At 37.2% G+C, this 16,864-nt stretch overlaps 1 protein-coding gene across 1 annotated transcript in view; it reads left to right on the top strand.

Moving 5' to 3' along the window:
• Plaa (phospholipase A2, activating protein) overlaps window positions 1–16,864 on the top strand; it is a 38,109-nt gene that overhangs the window by 15,601 nt on the left and 5,644 nt on the right. Inside the window, exons 3-13 of the mRNA NM_172695.2 lie at window positions 60–160; window positions 246–366; window positions 727–894; window positions 1,217–1,352; window positions 3,645–3,814; window positions 4,076–4,233; window positions 4,947–5,166; window positions 9,192–9,260; window positions 12,413–12,481; window positions 13,564–13,665; window positions 15,796–15,960. Of these exons, the coding sequence (NP_766283.2) occupies window positions 60–160; window positions 246–366; window positions 727–894; window positions 1,217–1,352; window positions 3,645–3,814; window positions 4,076–4,233; window positions 4,947–5,166; window positions 9,192–9,260; window positions 12,413–12,481; window positions 13,564–13,665; window positions 15,796–15,960 (1,479 nt within the window). The remainder of the gene's footprint in view (window positions 1–59; window positions 161–245; window positions 367–726; window positions 895–1,216; window positions 1,353–3,644; window positions 3,815–4,075; window positions 4,234–4,946; window positions 5,167–9,191; window positions 9,261–12,412; window positions 12,482–13,563; window positions 13,666–15,795; window positions 15,961–16,864) is intronic.

The following is a 16,864-nucleotide window of genomic DNA, read 5'->3' as shown; positions in this document are numbered from 1 at the left end:
TTGCCAGTTGAACATTTGTTCACATAAAAATGTACTAACTAATCATTTTTCCCCCTTAGTTTGTAGTCTTTCTTCTGGAAAATTTGGGACATTACTTAGTGGCTCATGGGACACCACTGCTAAAGTCTGGCTGAATGACAAATGCATGATGACATTACAGGTATTGTTTTTGTGTGAATATTTTAGATAATAAATGAAAATGAAGGTTCTGTGACATCTTAAGTTAATACCCATTTTCCTTACAGGGTCATACAGCCGCAGTATGGGCAGTAAAGATTTTACCTGAACAGGGCTTAATGCTAACTGGATCAGCAGACAAGACCATTAAACTATGGAAGGCTGGAAGATGTGAGAGGACTTTTTTAGGTAATGTCTGGGTTAACAGCTTTTGTAATACATAATATACTTCTTACCTGCTCAATTGTTTACTCAAAAGTTTAGAAGCTGAAAAGTGATAATTTTAAAAATTCAGTATAATTGAGGCCATTTGGGTGAGTCTGATTTTGTGTGTGTTGTAATGCATGTAACTTCCTAAGACTGAAGATTAAAAAATAAGTATATTGCTAAATGGTCTAGTTACCACACCACTTTCTACAGGAGAAAATAAATTTCTATAACTTTTAAACTTGGATTTTACTGCTTTCTTACAAGTTTTATGGTGCTAATAAGCTGCAGAGTACAGTCAACCAAGTGGTACATTTATTGATTTGTATTTTTTAAATCTAGGGCATGAAGACTGTGTAAGAGGCTTGGCAATCTTGAGTGAGACAGAATTTCTTTCCTGTGCAAACGATGCTAGTATTAGAAGGTGGCAGATCACTGGCGAGTGTCTGGAAGTATACTTTGGACATACAAATTATATTTATAGCATATCTGTCTTTCCAAACTCCAAAGGTAAGATTACCTTAAGCTCTGTATTTACATTTGTGCTGTTATATTCCATTTTTCAGAAATTCTTTTACTACCTTCATATTAGTTCAGAGTAGATTGCTGTATTATTAAAAAGGCTCTTGAGTGATTGAAGAAAGACTTTGTATAATTAATTGGTCCAAAGAATAGTGTATGATGTGAAATGAATAAAAACATGATTTTGAAGTTGTAATAAGTTACAAAATCTAAAATTAATTTTAAATTAGTATACATATGAAGAAAGACATTGTTTATGAGTATACTCAATTTTATCTAAACAAATTCATTTCATTTTCATGAATTTTAGATTTTGTGACCACTGCAGAAGACAGATCTCTAAGAATATGGAAACATGGTGAATGCGCCCAAACAATCCGACTTCCAGCTCAGTCTATATGGTGTTGCTGCGTACTGGAAAATGGTGACATTGTGGTTGGTGCGAGGTATTTATATTCTAGTCAGTCAATACATTTTCCGTGTCTAGGTGGTTGGTAGGTACTTAAGTATTGGAGGGTTGCTTGCACATTTTTGTTATCAAGTAAAACAGCAGTAATAAGAACTTTCCAAGTATTGATGCTTACTTTGTGGTATAGTATTATAAATTGTATAGTGAAAACACTGAATACCAAAGAAATTAGAAAAAATAGAGATCTCTATGGAAAAACTTTCTGGAGAAGTTAAATTGGATTTTCAAAGTTGAATAATGGAAATTAGAATTTCTGATAAATAATAATATAGTACGTTCCCTTTAGAAGTGAATGTTCTGTGTTTAGATTAGGGAAGTACTGGAGTAAGATTGGAGTATAGCTAAGATTCAAGCTAGGTCCTTTTTAGATTTGTTGCTTAGTGTTAAAGGATTGTAGCTCTTGACCAAGATGTGATCAGATTTAAGTGGGATATATAGCTTTTGCAGATTGAGTTCAACTAGAGGTAACACTGACCTTACAACACTAATGGATAAATGAATGAGAGAATAGGAGAAAAACAGGAAAAGGACAAAGCTTAAAACAATAGTTTGTGGTAATCTTCATTAATAAAAAATAGAAAAATGGGAGAATTAAGTTGGTCTTAGTGTCATAGAGAAGGTGATACTTTGACTTAAGACTTAACTGAAGCCAGGCAATGGTGGCGAACGCCTTTAATCCCAGCACTTGGGAGGCAGAGGCAGGTGGATTTCTGAGTTCGAGGCCAGCCTGATCTACCGAGTGAGTTCCTGGACAGCCAGGGCTACCCAGGGAAACCCTGTCTTGAAAAACCAAAAGAAAAAAGAAAAAAAGACTTATTGAATCTGAGTAGTATCTTGCCACACTGCCAGTGGGTCCTGAGTAGTCAGTTTGAATTCTAGTATAAGGATGATAATGAAGATTTACACAGAACTTTCTCTGAGTAAACAAGTGTAGAAGAGAGACGGAAGACTAGCCAGTGAATCTTGTGAAATACTCCGGATATAGAAAGGTCAGTAGGTTAAAACACACATATACAGGATTCTAGATGTCAGAATTCGAGGAGATGGAAGAGAGGCCTGAGGGAGCTTTCTGTCAGTGTCATAGAATGCTAAGTGGTCCGAGAATGGAAAGGTAGAAAAGCAATGGCTTCATTTTGAAAGATGGCACTGCCTGTTATTGCTGTTACATTTTAGTAGAAAATCTATAGCAAAATAAAGGAAATAAAGGAGTATTTGATCTAGGAAGAGATTGTAAACTAGACATTGGGAACAGAAGAGAAAGGTCACAGCTCTGAGTGCCGAAGTTTTGGTAGACCTCTTATTTATGGTTGTGGCAGGGATTCATTTGTCGACATAGGTATATTTCACATGAAGCTTGGTAACCATCAAAGAAATATGAGCCAACTGAGAAAGTGAACAGGATATTACAAAGTTAGGAAATAAAGTATTCTGTAGACTTCATTAGAATTAATGCAATTTAAACGAGCTAGCATGACTCCCTCACTTTAAAATCAGAATTGAGAAATGTAGTCATAAGACTAGAATATTTTCTTGGGGATATAGGTTGAGGACTATATTTAGGTAATCATGGAGCTATATTTTCCTTTGAGGATATTTGCACATATTGAACATAAGACTAGGTTGGGTCTTTGAACCAATTTTGTAAAGCAAACTGGCCCAATAACTCGTTTTTGTTGTTTTTTGATTGCTTGTTTTAGTTTTGTGTTTTCAAGATAGGGTCTTGCTGTGAAACTCAGGCTCATTGTATGTTCCCCAATGCCCAGCCAACTCTTTTTGATAGTATATGTTGACTATGTGGTAGTGATTTCAAAAAGTAAATGCCGTATTTCTAAATTATTGCAGTAAATACTTAATATAGAATTGAAAATTGTGCTGGACACAGTGACCCTGTAATGTCAGAGCTTCAGAGGCTGAGGTGGGGAAACAAGTTTAAGGCTGGCCATGGCTATGTTCTAGTTCCTGTCTCGGAAAAACCAAATGCTAGGAGACAACTCAGTGGGGGGCACAGGCTAATGGACACAAGGTTCTGATGTGTTTAGTCACTGGCAGTTATTTTAAAAAATTGAAAATTGTGTTTTAATGTGTTTCTCCTTTGCCAGCAACTTTTTTAAATAGCTGAAAAGTAATATATGTCATAGTCAGCTTACTTCTCCACAATGCATAGTGATATTTTTCATATTCATGCAGACAGGTAATTATTGCTTTATTCACATGAGAGAATGTTAATAAACTGTGGCAATGACTTAAAATGTGTCTGCTTTTCTTGTAGTGATGGTATTATTAGGGTGTTTACAGAGTCAGAGGAGCGGACAGCAAGTGCTGAGGAAATCAAAGCTTTTGAGAGAGAGCTCTCTCAGGCAACTATCGATTCCAAAACTGGTGACTTGGGGGATATTAATGCGGAGCAGCTTCCTGGGAGGGAACATCTCAGTGAGCCAGGTAACTATTTATTACAGTGAAATTGTAGCTAAGAATGCCACCACGTTGCCTTTGGGAATATCAGCAGTGCTAAGGGGGGTGGCGTTCCATGTGTTCTGAGTGCCAGGTACTGATACTTGAGGATTAGTCCTGTCACACATAACTGACAAGACAAGGTTTTCAAACTTGGAAGCATCCATAAAAACATGTTAAAATATGTCTAAGTGTTTTTGCATTTTACTCTTCTAGTCGACCTTTGACTCTTAAAATATTTGTTTTAAGGTACTAGAGAAGGACAGACTCGTCTAATCAGAGATGGAGAGAGAGTTGAAGCCTATCAGTGGAGTGTTAGTGACGGGAGGTGGATAAAAATTGGTGATGTTGTTGGCTCATCTGGTGCTAATCAGCAAACATCTGGAAAAGTTTTATATGAAGGGAAAGTATGTCAATTTCTGCTTTCTAATTATTATTTTAAACTATATACAAAATTAGAAGTTTTCTCTGCTGATAATTTTCTTTGGTATTTTGACATTTAAAAATAAATTGTAAAAAATTAATCTTTTATCTTAAAATAGATTTAAAATATATATCAAGATATATATATAATTAAAGCATTTTAAATGTCTGTATAAAATCTATGTGAAGGAAGCTACATGTGACAAATTAGCCATTATCTGTCTTTTAGAATTTCCCATACAAAACTGTTTCCAGCAATTTTTGGATTGGGAGTTTCTTCCATTTCATGCTTAATGCGTGTCTCTGCTAAACTTGGGAAGTCATGGGAGACACTGCAGGACTGTGCTTATAATGCCAGTATGTCATGGTTACTGGGGCACCCTAACAGCTGATCATTTTAACCATAAGATCAACCATTTGGGAATCATCTTTTGGACCTAGTATTAATAAGTAATTACAGTCCAGTCCCACCTCAGCCATCACCTGCCCCATTCGTAATGAAACAACTAATTTTGCAGCACATGCACACTTTGGTTCTTTATCTGCCAAAAAGAAAACTTTATCATTGCATTTTAGAGAAAAGTTTTAAATCTAAATGGTTAGAATAAAAAGACCGCATACCATCTATATTATGCTATATATATCTTCAACATATTCGAACAGGTAAATTATCTTTGATTTTCTGTTTCCATTACAGGAATTTGATTATGTTTTCTCAATCGATGTGAATGAAGGTGGACCATCGTATAAATTACCATATAATGTCAGTGACGATCCCTGGCTAGTTGCATACAACTTCTTGCAGAAAAATGATTTGAATCCCATGTTTCTGGATCAGGTGGCTAAATTTATTATTGATAACACAAAAGGTCAAACACTGGGACTTGGGAATACCAGTTTTTCAGATCCGTTTACAGGTGAGTTTGGACTTGTATTAAGTCTTATATACTAAAATTAGTATTGAGGATTGTGTATGTGGTATTTGTTTTAGTGGAGATATTAATCAATATCATGTATGTACAAATCTGTACTCTTACCACTGAGCTATAACCCAGCCCTAGCCAATTTTTCTCATCGTCTAATTATGTTATGTTTTTAAATAAAAACTAGGATAGACAGAGTTTTACTTCATATTCTAATTGGTAAGCCTCAATGTATACACCAAGTTTATATTTTACAGAAACAATTACAGTACACTCTGCCCAGAGAGATGGCTTGGTGGTTAAGGCACTGACTATTCCTCCAGGGGGCCTGGTGCCCTCTTCTAACCTCCTTGGGCACCAGCATGCATGTGGTATACAGATATACATACAGACAAAACACCCATACACATAAAATAAAATTTAAAAATTAAATTACTGTCTTTTGAAATACAGCTTTTTGGGGCTAGAAAGATGGGTAAGTGGTTAGGAATGTTTGATGCTTTTCAGAGGACTTGAGTTTGGTTCCCAGCATGTATATCAGGAGGCTCACAGCTGCCTATAACTCCAGTTCTAAAGAATCTTAATACTGTCTTTTGAACTCTGCAGGCACAGTACACATGTATGTACCATCATTGCACATAGGTACATACATAATTAACAATGAATTCATATAGATATATATGGTCTAGACAGATGGCTCAGTGATTAAGCCCTCTTGCAGTGCCCAGCTTCAGTTCCCAGTGCCCACAAGGTGGCTTACTACCATCTGTAGCTGCAGTTCCAGGGGTTCAGTTCTCTCTTCTGATATCTGCATGTATTCTGATGTCCATAGCTATAGGGCACACACAAAGTATACATGCACTCATACACATAGAATAACAAGAAAAGAATATCTAAATTTTTTTTAGATATATAAAAATAACCTCCCGATAAATTAAATAAAATCAATGAGTTTTTAATGTTTATTTTGTACACATTTTATGGACATGAATAGGACATGTGGAGGTCAGGAGACGTGTGGAGACAACCTTCAGGGGTTGCTTCTCTCCCACTATGTGGTTCCCGAGGATCAAACATGAGTTACTAAGCTTGCTAGCAAGGTGCTGCTACTCTGAGCCATCTCACCAGTGCTGTTTTTTAGAGAATGTGTATCATGGTTGTCTTTGTTACTTTCCTCTTGCTCTGATAAGATGCTGTGACCAAGGCAACTTATAAAATAGAATGTTTATTTGGGGATTAAAGTTTCATGGTTAAATTCCATGACCATCATGGTGGGGAGAAATGGTGGCAGGCAGGCAGGCATGGCGTTGGAGCAGTAGTTGATAGATCACATCTTGAGATCTGCCTGGGCTTTCTGAAAGCTCAAAGCCTTCCCCTAGTGGCAAGCGTCCTCCAAGAAGGCCATTCCTCCTAATTCTTCCCAAACAATTCCACAAGCTGTGTACCAAGTATTCAACTATATGAGTTTATGGGGGCTATTCTCTTTCAAACCACCACAGTGGTAAACAAATTAATGTTTTCATATGGGGCTAAATTACATAGATTAACAGCAACTTTAGGACAAAGTTTGAACATGTGATTTGTATTCCGTTGCCTGTAATTTAACATGCCATCTATAATAAAAAAAATCATTAATGGGATTAGGAGTTAATGCTGGAATCTAAATTATAATCCAAGGAGTATTAAGATAAGTACAGGGTCCAGAAAATTGAGGTACAGAGGAAATAGATTGTCTTGTCTCCTCTTTGGACAAGGCTTCCTCTAAAATTTTAAAATAGATACTTAACAGTTAATGTCTTCCTTTGGGGATGTGTGTATATGTATTATAGTTTTTTTTTTTTTTATGGTTTTAGAGCTTTATTGTAGAAAGGCAGGGGGAAGGAGAGAAGGTAGAAAGAGGGAGAGAGGCCAGCCATGGCCACGTGGAGAAAGAGGTGAAGGGAGAGAGAGAAGGAGGGCTGGAGAATAAGAAAGGTGAGAGCTTAAAGAGCTCTAGTTGAGATTTAACTCAGGGAAGGCCTTGCACATTCTAGTAGCCATTCTTCTTCAGTCTCCTGTTCTTATTTCTTACCACCGTTTTTCTTGTATTTCTAGTTTAGTTTTGTTGTTGTTGTTGTTTTTTTAAATAAAAATTCATTTCACCTTGCTCTTTCAAATTCTGTAGTAGATGTTATGGTTTGAATATGTTTGGTCCAGGGAATGGCAGTATTTGGAGGTGTGGCCTTGTTGGAATAGGTTCGTCACTGTGGTCGTGGGCTTTAAGACCCCCATCCTAGCTGCCTAGAAGTGACTCTTCCACTAGCCTTTAGATGAAGATGTCTGCACCACGCCTGCCTAGGTGTTGCCATGCTCCCATCATGGTGATAATAGACTGAACCTCTGAACCTGTAAATCAGCCCCAATTAAATGTTGTCCTTACAAGACTTGCCTTGGGCTGGGCAGTGGTGGCATACACCTTTAATCCCAGCACTTGGAAGGCAGAGGCAGGTGGATTTCTGAGTTCTCGGACAGCCTGCTCTACCAAGTAAGTTCCTGGACAGCCAGGGCTACACAGAGTAACCCTGTCACGAAAAGGCCCCCCCCCCCCAAAAAAAAGACTTGCCTTGGTCATAGTGTCTGTTCATAGCAGTAAAGCCCTAGCTAACAGCAGATCCGAACCCCTTTCCTCACAAATACTGCATGCTCTTCACATTCTCTTCTCTTCTAGGGTTTTCTTCTTCTAGGCATTGCCTATTTACATAGTTGAACTAATTTAACCTTTATGTTACCATAGTTAAAATTTCAAAATAATTTATTAATATAAGTGGCTTAACCCTCCAAATACTTGCGTTTAGCACAAAGAGAAGTGGTGAGGGAAACTGCATGCTTAGTGCCTGAAGATTTCCATTGCTATTTCAGACTATAGGACAAAACAGTGAATATATTGAATATTGTAAAAACTAACCCCCTGGCTATGTCTAGAAAATTAACAAAATACTTGGCTTCTAAGGCTCTTTAACTTTTTAAGAGACGTGTGTGTGTGTGTGCGTGTGCGTGCGTGCAATTATTTCCTCCAAAGGTACTAACAAAACTATTTCACGTACCACATTTATGTACATGTCAATGAAGCTCTCATTCCCTATAGCATTTCCCCTCTGTCTATCAAGTAGCAGCATCAGAGGTTACAGTTAATGTCCCTGGCTAGAATCTCAGCACTGAGGGCACATTTGACATGTGAGGTAAGAAACCCAGGGCTTTCCCCAGAAGATTAACATTTAATGCTTGTGGTTTTCATGCAACAGCAGCCACAGGAATCCTAGTAAATCTCTACAGGATCAAGGATAGGAATTACATATGTATATTGTTGAGTCAGAGACAACCTACAACTTTCTTATATCGATTTCAGTTATTTCCATATTTATGTGCTGGGGATAAGACTTCAAAAAGGATTTAGTTAAGAAACTACACTTAGGAACTGGAAAGACAGCCCAGTAGTTAAGAGCACTTACTGGAATATACGTGTTCTGGTCCCAGCATCCATATAGCAGCTCACAATTGTTTGTATCTTCAGTTTCAGGGAATCTGATGCTCTTTTCTGGCCTCAGAGGACCCTAGGCACATACTTGGTGCACAGACATAAATGTAGGGGAAAAATACATATTAAAAACATTTTTATGCAATATATTAAAAAAAGGCAAAAAGGCTGCAAAAATACAGTTGATTTTGTTTTGCATTGACCATCTACTACTGGGCACAGGGTCTGCCCCGAAGCATGGTTAATATCCCTAGTAAGACTCCATTGGAGAAAATTAAGATTTCATTTGCAGATGTCATATACATAAAATTAAAAAGGAAAAGAGCTATGCTTGGAGAACCACTGAAATTTTAGTTTCTGCGCAGCACTAAGACATTTGACTATAATTCCTGTCATGCTTTGCTTTTGCTCTTCTCTCCAAGCTTGGATTCATTTATCATAAGCATTATACTATTACGAATCTGTTTCCATGTACTCGAGCTTTTCTGCTGTTTTGCATACATAGGTGGTGGTCGCTATGTTCCAGGAACTTCAGGACCTTCCAACACAGTGCAGACAGCAGATCCTTTCACAGGTGGGATGCAGTTTTCATTAATATGACCTTGGCTCAATATATAGTATTTACATGACATTTATGTATAACATGTATATGCCTTTACATTTTGGCGATATAATCCAATAATGATTAATTCCCTTAAAACTATTTTAAATTTTGATAGATCTTTAATTTTTGCATTTTTCCTACAATGTATAGATTTTCTCCTGATTTTAAGTAATATATTACCAGAAACATTGTTTTCTCCAGTGGTTCTTTCTTTCTGGAGATCAGAGTAGCTGGAAAGAGTTAGAAATAGAAGGTTTGCTGGGTGTGGTGGTGCACACCTTTAATCCCAGCACTTGGGAGGCAGAGGCAGGCAGATTTCTGAGTTGGAGGCCAGCAGAAAGAAAGAAAGAAAGAAAGAAAGAAAGAAAGAAAGAAAGAAAGAAAGAAAGAAAGAAAGAAAGAAGGAAGGAAGGAAGGAAGGAAGGAAGGAAGGAAGGAAGGAAGGAAGGAAGGAAGGAGAAAGAAAGGAAAGAAAAGAAAGAGAGAAGGTTTAATGTAAAATGACTGTAGTTCAAAACCTAGCTTTATCATATTCTTGCTTTGAGAAATTGGCAAGTTACTTAACTCATCTGTGAAATTAGGTAATAGGTTGTTCAACCAAGATATAGTATCACTGTGGACAAGGAGGAGCCATGTGAATCCTTCATATTGGAGAGAGCAGTGCAATCAAGGGGGTCTGCTCACACTTTTTGACTAAGCACAGAAGGATGCATTCTACCCAGCTATCCAGGATCAGTGTTCCTAGTTGAAGTTATTAATGGCCTTCTTAAAGTCCTTTAAGTGTCATTGTAGGTTTTCAGAGTGCATTTACTTCCTGAGATAATAAGCAAGCCTCAGTTGAGTCAGCACTACTGGAAAAACATTGCCAGAGTTGAACTTTAATGCTGCTGAAGAAAGTGCTAGTTTCAGAATGCATTAATTTATCTTTATACACCAGCGTTGGATCTTGAGGTTGAGTTTATGGATGGTATATCCAGTTTGGAGGAGATTTGTGACCTTTAATGGAATCCAGTGGCCATCCAGACTTAGTACTGTGAGCTATGGAAGCGGAAACCCGTTACCTGTTTTAGCCATAAATTGTTTCACTATAACTGTAGATCAGTGTCGGGGGCTGGTGAGATGGCTCAACGGTTAAGAGCACTGACGCTCTTCCAGAGGTCCTGAGTTCAAATCCCAGCAACCACATGGTGCCTCACAACCATCCTTAATGAGATCTGAAGACAGCTACAGTGTACTTACATATAATAAATAAATAAAAAATCTTAAAAAAAAAAACTGTAGATCAGTGTCATGAAGCTCTGAATTTCTCTCATTGAGATTCCTTTCTCTAATGAATAATGTGATCACCGAAATGCAAGTGGTTGTACCTTGTACACTGACAACCAGATCTCAGGGCTATATGCTTTGGCAGTATGGAGTTTGTTAAGGAATTTTTTTTTAGTACATGATTTGATTTCAAATGGTAATGAAGACCTGAAGAGTATTTAAATGATGTCTTTCTCTTTACCAGTAGTTTTCAGAACAGTGATGTCCTGAAATTCAGTCCAGCAGAATTCCATAATTATTTTCCTGACCTCTTTTTTTCTTTTCCTAAAATAGACTAAACATACCAAGCTTAAACACATACTAAGAAAAATCAGGAGAACTTCTGGGTCCATCATTACCAGAAGATACCTTCTTGGGCAAGTTGTCAGTGACTCAAGAGGTGCAATAAGCATATAGACATACCAAGTAGCCTACTAAATATCTAAGAGAATTAAGATACTGAACTCCACACTTACAGAAAGTAGATTACAAAATTGCATATGATGGTACCGATTTCCTAGCACTTGGGGGGTTAAGAACAAACTGAGAGTCATAAAAAACCCTGCCTGTTTTAAGAAACAAGAACATCAAAGTGGCAGTATCCTACCATATAAAGATATGCAAATTAAGTGGCATAATACATATAAAGGTTTTTTTTTTTTTTTTTTTTTTCAAAATATCAGGAGGACATTTAGGTCATCAGTATTTATAACTAGTATTGCTGCTGCTTTTTCAACTTTACCAGTGATAGCGAAGTTAAATGATGAAAGCGTTCCTCATATGGCTCCCAATTTAAAGTTCTTAATTCTTTTCTTTATTAATGTATGTAGCAGTCGAACTTTTAATGTTTGTTAAGATGACCTGGGGAGCTTGTTTAAATTACTTATTTTACTATTCTGGTTGGCATACACTTAAAGTCAACAAATTCATTTCCTCTGTCATCATCATTATTATATACATTTTTTGTTGGTTTTTGCTTTGCCTTTTTTGTCTGTGATGCCTTGCTTGTGCCATCTAGATTATATGTAAACTTAGGAAGTTTTCATCTTCCTTCTTCCCTTAGACTGACAGGGGGCTCTGCACATCACAAAATTCTGTTGGTGCTCTGCATCTAGTATTCATGCTTCTGTCTTTAGTAACAGTGCCAAAAGTACAACCTGAGATGTGACTAGGCTGTTGTCAGAGCATCCCAGACACATGTTTAAGTCTTTCTGATTGACTCATGCACCAGCAGCTCGTCCTGTTCTTTTTCCGTAGAATAAGAGATTCATATATCATCTATTATTCATATGTTCATATATCATTGAAGGGAAAAAAGGCCATTTTCCCCCTTCAATCTACTTATGTTTTGCAATTCACTAAACTGCTATAATTATGATGTGAAAAGCTAGTTTATTTTGTCACTTGAAAAGTTTTATTTGTAATTTTAAATTATTTTGTTTATTTGCATGGGTGTTTTGCTTGCATGTATGTCTGTGCACTGTGTGCATGTAGTACACTCAGAAGCCAGCCAGAGAGAGCAGCAGATCTTTTGGGGCTGGAGTTAGAGATGGCTGTGAGCCACCATGTGGGTGCTGTTAATGAGCCATCTTATTGAAAGCCCAGGTCCCCTGGAAGAAAATCCAGTAATTGTAACCATCGAGCCACCTCTCCAGCCCCAGGAATTACTTTTTAGCGAACATGTGATGACCTTCCTGATAAGCAGCTCACTGGAGGCATTTTTCTTATGTGCTGTTTTGAAGTGTGAGCAGTGGTTTCATCATTAGGCTTTATGATATGTACTTACCTTCGTTCATAGGAGTCTTTTTGCACTGTAGGTGCTGGGCGTTACATGCCAGGTTCTGCAGGTATGGACACCACCATGACTGGAGTTGATCCATTTACAGGTAGCTACTTTAAAGTTCCTTTTCTTTTAGGTTTTTATTTTTAATTGCATTCAAACTTTTCAGGCCTTAGCCCAGTTGTTGAGTTCTTGCCTAGCATGAACACTGCCTTGACTTTTATCGCTGATGCTGCAGAAGAAAGTTTTGGTTTTGATTCTGTTAATTTGAGAAATGGTCTCTTTTTATAGCCCTGTGCCTTCCAAGTGCTGGGACTAAAGGTGTGCACAAGCACATGTAGCAACAAAAGACAGTTTTAATTAAAGAAATTTTAATTTAAAGTCATTTTACTCCACTAAATATTATTGAAATTTCAGTTTGTTCTCATTTGTTAGTCCTGGGATCTCTCTTTGGAGTGTGACTGTTTTCAACCTTGTTATGCAGACCAGAGAAATCTAGAACTTACAGAGCTCTGCCAGCCTCTCTGCCTCTTGACTGTTGGGATTAAAGGTGTACACCATCACACTTAGCTATTTTGAACCATTTTGTCCGTTATCAGATAACTGAGCTTAAGTTAACATGGATAATTTATGAAGAAAATGATAACACTGTCATTTGGCATAACCTATGAACCACGTGAGAAAAGAGTTATTAGCATAGTATTCAATTAGGAGAAGAATGAAGGTTCAAAATTGTTTTTGTTCTTTTTTTTTAAGATTTATTATTATATTGCTGTCTTCAGACACTCCAGAAGAGGGCGTCAGATCTCATTACGGATGGTTGTGAGCCACTATGTGGTTGCTGGGATTTGATTTCAGGACCTTCGGAAGAGCAGTTGGTTCTCTTAACCACTGAGCCATCTCTCCAGCCCTGTTTTTGTTCTTTAGCCAGAATATTTTAGGTTGAATATGAAGAGCCAAATTAGGAAATATGACATGAAAAGGCCCTTTCCTAAATCTTCTTCCATTTCCTGAACCAGAAATTATTACATTAATAAATACAAGCACTATATAGAAGTTTGTGAATGGTTTAAAGATGGCTAGTGTTACTGCGTGCACATATCTCAGTGGTTGTGAGAACATAGCCATACATTTAGAAGAATCTTACTTCTGAGTAAGCCTTGTGACTTTGATGATCTCTGTAAACAGGGAACAGTGCCTACCGATCAGCTGCATCTAAAACAGTGAACATTTATTTCCCCAAAAAAGAAGCTCTTACCTTTGACCAAGCAAACCCTACACAAATATTAGGTAAGTCTATATTCATATTTGTTTGCTTGCATATTCAATGACCGTTAGAGATGCTCTCAAAACTTAAATCTTCCAAATGCCAGGATTTGCCTATCTTAAACAGAGACTTATAGTGAGCCGTTTGTTTGTTTATGTTTATTTTTTAATTTACTTTATGTATACTGGTATTTTGTCTCCGTGTATATCTATGTGAGGGTGTTAGATCCCTTGGAGAGAGCTCTAAGCTGCCATGTAGGTGCTGGGAATTGAACCTAGGACCTCTGGAAAACAGCCAGTGCTCTTCCCTATTGCACCTTATCTCTAGACTCCTTGAGGTATTTATTTTCCAGCTGTGTTGACTGCAGTCTAGTGATTTGACCTTAATGGATTCTAAGAAGCTTTGTACAAATATGTTTTATCCTGACTTTAATAAAACAATGAAAATCCTGCCCTCAAGCTCTTATTGTTGTTTGGTCTTGTTTGTTTGTATTGGGTTTTTTAGGTTTGGGGGGTGACAATGAATAAAGCATTTGAAAAATAAAGGTCATAATTTTTTGGGTTTTTGGGGGGGTGTTTTTTTGGTTTTGGTTTTTCGCATTTTTTGTTTTTTTTAAGCAGGTTTTATTATGTATCACAGACTCACTCTGACGCCTGATTTTTCTGCCTTGGCTTCAAAGATGTGTGCGTCTTTGTTTCTTGACCTTTTATTTTGTCTCTTTTCTGGTTTTTTTGACATTTATTGTGTTGTTTTTCTTTTATCTAATTGAATTATTCTTATTATTGATACTGATTTATATGGTTTGGAGTGGGTGGAGAAGCAGGGAAGATCTGAGAGGAGTTGGGGAAGGAGAAACCATATATTATTTTAAAAATATGTTTTCAGCTGGGCATGGTGGCGCACGCCTTTAATCTCAGCACTCGGGAGGCAGAAGCAGGTGGATCTCTGAGTTCGAGGACAGCCAGGGCTACACAGAAAAGCCCTGTCTCATAAAACAAAAAAAAAAAAAAAAAGTTTTCAATTTAAAAGAAAAAACTGAGTGTCCTGTAGACAGAGGCAGTGTAAAGTACTTGTTGCCATGCCCGAGGGCCAGAGTTCAGTTCTTGGGACCCACATGGAGGAAAGAAAGTGGACCGCATGCCCCTGACCTCCATACCTGTCCAGAGTCAGCAGCTTATTGTGAACCTTGCACCTGTGTCTGCAGATCCTAAAGCTTTTTAAATGGTGAATAAAAATAGGTACTAGACGTAGGCATTCTTAGCATTTAGGAGGTGAAGCAGGAAGAGTTTAAGGATAGCTTGAGTTGTATATTGAAACTATCTTGGAGAAAGGGGGCAGCGATGGTGAGAGAAACTGTACTGTTTGCTTTGATTGCTTTTAGTTTTTCTCAAATTGAAGTGAAAAAAGAAAATCTGTGACTATAAATTACTTTATCTCTCAGTCACAAAGCAGATGGTGACAAATGACTGTACCTAGACATAGATATAAGGCAAATATTATTATTATTATTTATACTGGTACCAGGAGCATTGATAGGCCATAATACTTTGACCTAAAAAGTTAATACACACTTAGGCATTTGTTAATTCTACTACAAATCTAAGAGATTTTTACATTCCTTAAATGTTGTTTCAGATAATTTGCCAGTTTTTAAAACTGTAGTACCCAAAACAAGTGAGGTAGGTTCAAAGTCCATTTGTGATTGTTAAAAGATTGGTAAGTCTGAGACTGGCGAGATGGCTCAGCAACTAAAAGGACAAGCTTGATGCCCAGAGTTTGATCCCTGGAATCTATGTGGTGAAAGGAGAGCATTGATGCCTTAAGAATATTTATTTCTGTTCACGCACACGCACAAACACCATACACAAAAATAATAGATAAATGTTTTAAGTTATTGTGAATTTGGGGAAAATAGGAGGTGACTTAACTTAAATACACATAACTTCCTATTGCTTTGGAAGACAGCTAGGCTCCAGAGCAGTTCCTGAATGTCTGGGAAAACAGGTCAAGTCAAAACCATACACTTCAATGCTCATAGACTCAGTTTATGGTCTTTGATACTTGCCAAGAAGAATGGTGCTGTACAGAGAGTTTTCCTGAAAATGTTGTCTAAGTTCAGTAGGGAATTTTGAAAGATTGATTTTGGTTTCTAGGAAAACTGAAGGAACTTAATGGAACTGCACCTGAAGAGAAGAAGCTAACTGAAGACGACTTAGTACTTCTTGAAAAGATACTGTCCCTGATTTGTAATAATTCCTCAGAAAAGCCAACGGCCCAGCAACTTCAGATTTTGTGGAAAGCTATCAACTGGCCTGAAGGTAAATAAGTAGTCTTCAAAATTTAACCAAGAAGTTTCTATTTCTAACAAATTACTGATATTTCTAGATAGATTATAGACAGTTGCACAGAAAGGCATTGCCACATCACTAGAGTTCATAATTATAGCCTATGAGAATCTAATAGTGTATTTTGGTATTCCTTAACTGAAAGTTAGGAACTAGGAATGTTTTAGAATTTGGAGATTCTCAAAGGTTAAAATATTTTTATTGACTTTACTGATTGATTTTTGGGTTTTCAAATTAGATACCTAATGCTAAAACATTTGATATTATAGGATTTAGGATTTTCAGCCTATACTACAATAATCCCTGTACATACAGCAGTTTGTGAACTCTGTCATATTGTCTGATCTCTTTCAGACCCTTTGGCCTATTTTATGTGTATAGCTGTTTTGCCTGCTAGTATGTATGTGCACCACGTGAGTGCTTGGTGAATGTAGGGGTCAGAAGAAGGCAACAGAACCCCAGGTGCTCCAGTTCGAATGGTTGTGAGCCACCATGTGTGTCTTGGAATTTGGACCTGGGTCCCTGTAAGAGTAGCTAGTGATCTAAATCACTAAGCCATCTCTCAAGCCTGTGGTTTATTTTCATGACAGTAATTTATTGGGGGTAAAAAGGCTGCTTTTCTTTCCTACGAAACAGCCACTTTAAAGATTTAACTAATGCTTTGACTGCTTATTGTGTTTCCCTATCTCTGTATTTCCTTTGAGTGGCAATTAGACTCTAGCTTATTAGGGTTGTTTTATTCTAGTCCGTGTGAAGATCTTTTATACATGATGGTGCCTTTTGTTTTTGTATTATGAAGCACGTAATGTCCTATTTTCTTAGACTCGAAGTAGGACTGTTTAATAAATGTTCAGATGACATCTATGTGGCCCTCAGT

Source organism: Mus musculus, chromosome 4, assembly GCF_000001635.26.
Source record: "Mus musculus strain C57BL/6J chromosome 4, GRCm38.p6 C57BL/6J".
In the NCBI taxonomy this organism is placed as follows: Eukaryota; Metazoa; Chordata; class Mammalia; order Rodentia; family Muridae; genus Mus; species Mus musculus.
The sequence above is the reverse complement of the archived record's forward strand: the minus strand, read 5'-3'. Positions and strand labels throughout refer to the sequence as shown.